Source organism: Aptenodytes forsteri, unplaced genomic scaffold, assembly GCF_000699145.1.
Source record: "Aptenodytes forsteri isolate BGI_AS27 unplaced genomic scaffold, ASM69914v1 Scaffold346, whole genome shotgun sequence".
Classification (NCBI taxonomy): domain Eukaryota; kingdom Metazoa; phylum Chordata; class Aves; order Sphenisciformes; family Spheniscidae; genus Aptenodytes; species Aptenodytes forsteri.
The window spans coordinates 514,749-520,207 of NW_008794078.1; the positions used below are offsets into that span (position 1 = coordinate 514,749).

The window sequence follows — 5,459 nt, forward strand, 5'->3', positions numbered from 1 at the left end:
GTTCTCCCTCCGCGGGCTGCCCTTGGGGTTACGCGTTCAAAACCTTTAGTCCAGTAGTTCAGTGAAAGAAAATCTAAGTCCGCCGCCGCCAGAGGGGCTGGATGTGCCCTCCGGCGGGCCCCGGCCGTCGGCCTGGTCTGAGGTGGCCTCGTGTCCCTGAGGCGCCTCGTGTTGCTGTGAGGCACTTTGTCTGAGGCGGCTTCGTCTCCGAGGCGGCCTCGCGCCCTCGATTCGCCTGTGGCTCCTGCCCCGGGCTGGCTGCCACCGTCCCGCCAGCTCTGTGGCGGTCCAGGTCTCCGATGAGGTCCTCGGGGCCCAGAAGAGGAGTGTGCAGTGAGTGTCCTTAAAGAGAAAACAAACCCAGGCAGGCATAAACCGTTTCAGCCCAGCATGGGAATTGGGACTGGCAAAGAGAGACTTACAGAAGCCAAATTTGGTAGGTAAGAAATTAACATGAGGTTCCTGAGGGACTGTGATATTACATCATTATTCAAAACAATATAAATGCAAACACATGTATCTATTACATCATAAGGTGGATATTTCCTCCCCGAGCCACTAAATGTACATGTATAAACATATCTACCAAGCATATAGGGTCAAGGAGTGAACTACTTGTACATTGGTTGCCTGCCTGGTTTTCATTTAATTGGTTTGGAGTACTTTGGGATCACACTTCATTTGTAAGAAAGATGTGAGCAGTGGATTTCAGTCTATGATCGGGACTATGAGAAGTTTTAAAGTCACCGAAGAGTGATTCCCTGAGTCGTGAAACCTCTTTCCACCCGAGGCCTCAGGCCAACAATGTGTTTTTTCACTTCTCCGTTCTCATGACTGTAATTAAAGCCAATAGAAGACTTTTTAACAAGGGAAAACTTCAAGTACTACGTATTAAACAGACAAGTTGTGTTATATACGTGGTTAAAGTATCACAGTTAATCGCAGAAAGTTGTGACATTTGAATAATCAACTTGTTTATGTCATACCTATCAAATAGAAATTGGAGACGACTGAAAAAATGGGTCAACAATTAGGCTCCAAAATCCATCACAGACATCTGAACATGGCTACTGCCTTGTAATCACACTAGCATGGGCAGATCTTTGCATTAGTACAAAGTGTGGTGAAGGTACGCGTGACATTTTTGACCGCTCGTTTGCAATATAGTAATTAAAAGCAGTAATACATCACGCAGGTACATAAATGGCTTACCTGGACTCTTTATGCCATACACGCAATGTAGATTACTTGCTCCTTGTTTCCAGTTAAAATGGATACTGAGAAGAAACTCTGTCTTTTTACAGTAGTGGTAGATACAACTTGAGGGATAACAAAACATTGAAATCAGCACACTTACTAGAAAGTGCTACTAAAATCTTGATGTCTCCTACCACTTCCTAGTTACCTCTTAGCAGCTGAGTACTGTAAAGTGGTTTGCTTTCATACTCCTGTGTGTTAACAAGCATAGTCTGAAACACTGTCATCAATAATTAAAATTAAGTGACATCTGTCATATTCACTGAGTGCTATGAATTTTGCAGTGCCGCCTTTGATGTCTTCCTTTCTCCAAGCTCATTGTTCACTAACCTCATTCATAAAATGTGAATATTTGCCACAGGTCTTTCACACATTAGTGAGGTTTTACTCATACAGTAAAAGCATTTTGAAAAAAAAAAAAGCATGTTTAACGTGTATCTAGTTCTGCATGAGAGATCTTGTTACATCAATTTAAGCACATGCAAAGTTGCATTACCAAAAGTTGGCAAAAAAAAAAAAAAATCTGCACGTACAGAAAAGCTGAACAGGTTCATGATGGGACCCCCCCCCACTTTCCTAATGAATAAAAGTGTGTGTATCTCATTGCAGCTTAAGAACTTAGCTCTGAGCCGATGCTGTTTATTAAGTTAAGAAATGTAGTGGTAGAAGTCTGTGATGTTGAAGGGTTTCTCTGTGGAGCTGTAGCCTCAAGGAGGAGGGAGTTTGCATTCCCTTGTCATGGTACGAGCAGCTGGATCAATGGCTAATTGTGGTGAGGCTGCGTTCCAGGGACTTGCAGCAAACTCCTAGTGCTGCAGTTGTGAGTCCTACTTTCAAATCAAGAGGGATAAATAATGGAGGAGATTGAATGAATAATAAAGTTAGTTTAGTTTTTAATAGTACTATAAACTGCCTGAGAACTTTTCACTGTATTTCATGAGACAAGGATCTAAAATGAAATGAAATAAATGTGGAAGATCTGAGAAGTTTGCTAAGAATTTTCCGTCAGTGTAATGAGAACATTGAAAATAAGAGTGAAGAAAGGCTCCTTTTTAAAGTCCTTTGAGCACAGAGCTTTAAAGTGAGCATTTTTATCTTGGAAAGAGTATGTATCATTAGTGAGGTTTTTCAAAATGTCTAACATTGCATCAATGTAACTAACAGAGAGAAGTGACTTTATGTTATAGTTCATCTTTCATTCTTGTTAGGGCTGGAAAAAAGGGATAATCAATAATAGATTTCAATGAAAATATCAAGATTTGTGAGAGGATGGAAGTTATTATAAATAAGAAAATTAATTTGACAAATACTGCCTTTTTCCAGAATGTTTTTAAATGCTCTTTGACATTTTCAGAGTGAGCTATCTTGGGTTTTTTTGTTCCCAAACTACATTTTCATTTCAAAATTGATTTCTTTTTAGGCACTGAAAAAGAAGTAAACAAAACACACACATGCGCTCACAATTTGTCTCCAGTGAAAACGTGTGTGTGTGCATTTTGATCACCTGAGACCAGGTGAAAAGACAAATTCTCTAAGCCATATGTTCCTTGTATAATTTGTTTTAAAAAATGGTGTGGGTACAAACTACAACTCAGTACAATTGTATGGTACTTTAAACATAAACATGTTTTCTCCTAGGGAAGGAATAGTTAAATAAAGAGTGTATGTAGCTGGGTAGCCACCTGTACTATGTACCTAAGCAAATAGGATAAACAGGTCACAGTCTTTCTTCTTCTGCAGTTAGGCTTCTGGCAAGACAGGTATCAAGAAAAGCCATAGGCTTTCTAAACCTGCGAGAACCTGTCTGTTTCTTCGGTTGTGTACAAAAGCAAATGTTAACAAAACCAAAACATATCTATGTTCATAGCAGTACTGCATTAAGTCTACAGTTCTGCAGAAGCCCTCAGGCAATTTCAGTGGTCCTGAGAACAAGAGTCTCTGGCCATGCTTCTTTGCATGGTGCAGACTGCCCTCAGCCTTGTCATGTATTTCTGCAGAGTGTGGCTCAGCGACGCTCGGGGATGTGCAAAGGGGCACCCGGTGAGGTAACTTAATGTGCCTGGTATCTTCTAGCCAGCTTTGCCCATGCAGAGCCGGCTTGGATGTTTGTGTGCAGTGCTGCCTCGTGCCGTGTAGGCATACCCCTGGTATGTCTGGCTTCACATCTGTCAAAAGGAGATAGTAGTACTTACTGCAGCATGCATTGTCCTGGGGATAACCACGGAGCCGTTGGATACGGCAGTGAGGGGAACTATATAAACAGAGGAGTGAATTTAGATGCTTAATGTAAGATGCATTTATAAATATAACCCTGTGGACCCAAACAAAAATAAACTAAGACACCGGTATAAAATTTAACCATGAAAGTAGAATATTCTAGCCACAGTTTTCTGCCCCCCCCCCCCAAAAACATCCCCCACACATTTTTCTTCCCCCCCCCCCCCCCCCGAAATCCTACTCATCCATATATTCTCTTAAGAAGCCTTGGAGTGTTTACTAAAATAGAGCACTACATGATAGCAGATAGATAGTTAACACAAGTTAACTGCAAGAGATATGTGTTTTGTTGCCTTCTTTGGGACCTTAGAAGAAACTGAGAGGGTATCTGAAATGTTAACTTAATGGACAATAATTTTTTCCATCCATAGGGGAACACAAGCATCGTGTGTGTATTTTTGCTTTTATTAATAGCATTTTGATAGCACAGTTATAAAGCTTGTCCTTGGCTTGCCTTGAAATATCATACTGACTTCACTTGCTGCAGAATGTTACTTTAATTTTCCAAGGTGAAATGTTCGCAGAGCAGAAACTGGTGAGGAAAATATAGCCAAAACAGTTACATATACCTTTATTTTTAAAGTGCTGTCCAGAAGGGTTTGCAGCAATTTTTGCTGATGCATAAATTGACCTAGACAGTAAATGATACATGACCTTAAAAAATCTGAAGTAGCCTTGCTTGAGAATTTTTAGTAGAGTTATTAAATGTCAGAGTAATTTACACAAGCATAGCCTAGTTTATGCTTTTGCATTCTCTTTCCCTCTTTCTCCCCACCATGCCATCCAAGAACCATAGAAGCTTTAGAAATATTTTACATATATCTTTTTTTTTCATTATCATAGAGGTTCATCTTATTTTATTTATCACACTCAGAAAATCTCATCAAATGTGAGACTATAATGTAGCTCACAAAGGCCTGATCCAGCAGAGCACTTAAGTACCTGCATAACTTCATCGTGATGACATTTTCCATTGCTCATTAACTGGCATTTAAAGGAAATTTTCCATTGCTTGGTGTCTGAGCATTTAGAGGAAATTGTCAGCGAAAATGGGTGAGCCATTTAGAAGAATTGGGTCAGTCAATGAACAGGATACAAGTCACAGAGGTCTGTAGGGAGCCCTGGAGGTTCAGGCCCCTTGCAGAAAGCTGGAGATAGCCATCAGGAGGGCTTTCTATTAGGTATTTATTATAATGTAGGCTTAATTCCACAGCTGTTCACCAGTGCTCAGGGTGAACTGCATTGAGGAGATGAATCACGGTTGTGCAAGACTGCGGAGATCGCTGTTTGTAGAACTTCTGCCTTAAATCTTAGCTGGGCCAGTTAGCTTCAACGCACTGCTGCTTGGAGGCAGCTCAACAGCTGCTTCTTCTCAACAGGTACAATGATCAGGGCATCTCTGCATTGTGCTGGCTCACACTGGATAGGCTTGCGCTGAGGAATGATGAGGAGGAGTCTTGAGGCAGCCATCCCCATCCACTCACTTATTTGCTGCATCTGGCCCTGCTGCCAAGGAGCTTTCAGAGCTTTTCACTATTTTTCACTCACGTCGGTGGTATCATTGTTTGCTGTACCAAGGAGGACATGCATCTTGGGTGATCCTCCCAGCTGAGATGCACCCTCTGCTACCTTATTATTTATACATGAAGAGAAGATATAAATAAGGGCAGGATCAAAAACTGTTCATAGAAATTACAGCAGCAAGGTTTTCTTTTTTCTTCTCTCTTCTCTCTCCTCTCCTCTTTTTCTCTTTTTCCTCTCTTCTCTTTCCCCTCTCTCCTCTCCTCTCCTCTCCTCTCCTCTCCTCTCCTGCCTCCTCCTTCTTCTCTTTTCTCCTCTCCTCTCCTCTCCTCTCCTCTCCTCTCCTCTCCCTCTCCTCTCCTTTCCTCTCCTCTCCCCTCTTCTCCTCTCCTCTCCTCTTTCCT

At 41.6% G+C, this 5,459-nt stretch overlaps 1 protein-coding gene across 1 annotated transcript in view; it reads right to left on the reverse strand.

Moving 5' to 3' along the window:
* Positions 1-5,459, reverse strand: part of ETAA1 (Ewing tumor associated antigen 1) — a 16,773-nt gene that overhangs the window by 9,449 nt on the left and 1,865 nt on the right. The window contains exon 2 of the mRNA XM_009290960.2: positions 176-342. Within this exon, the coding sequence (XP_009289235.1) occupies positions 176-342 (167 nt within the window). The remainder of the gene's footprint in view (positions 1-175; positions 343-5,459) is intronic.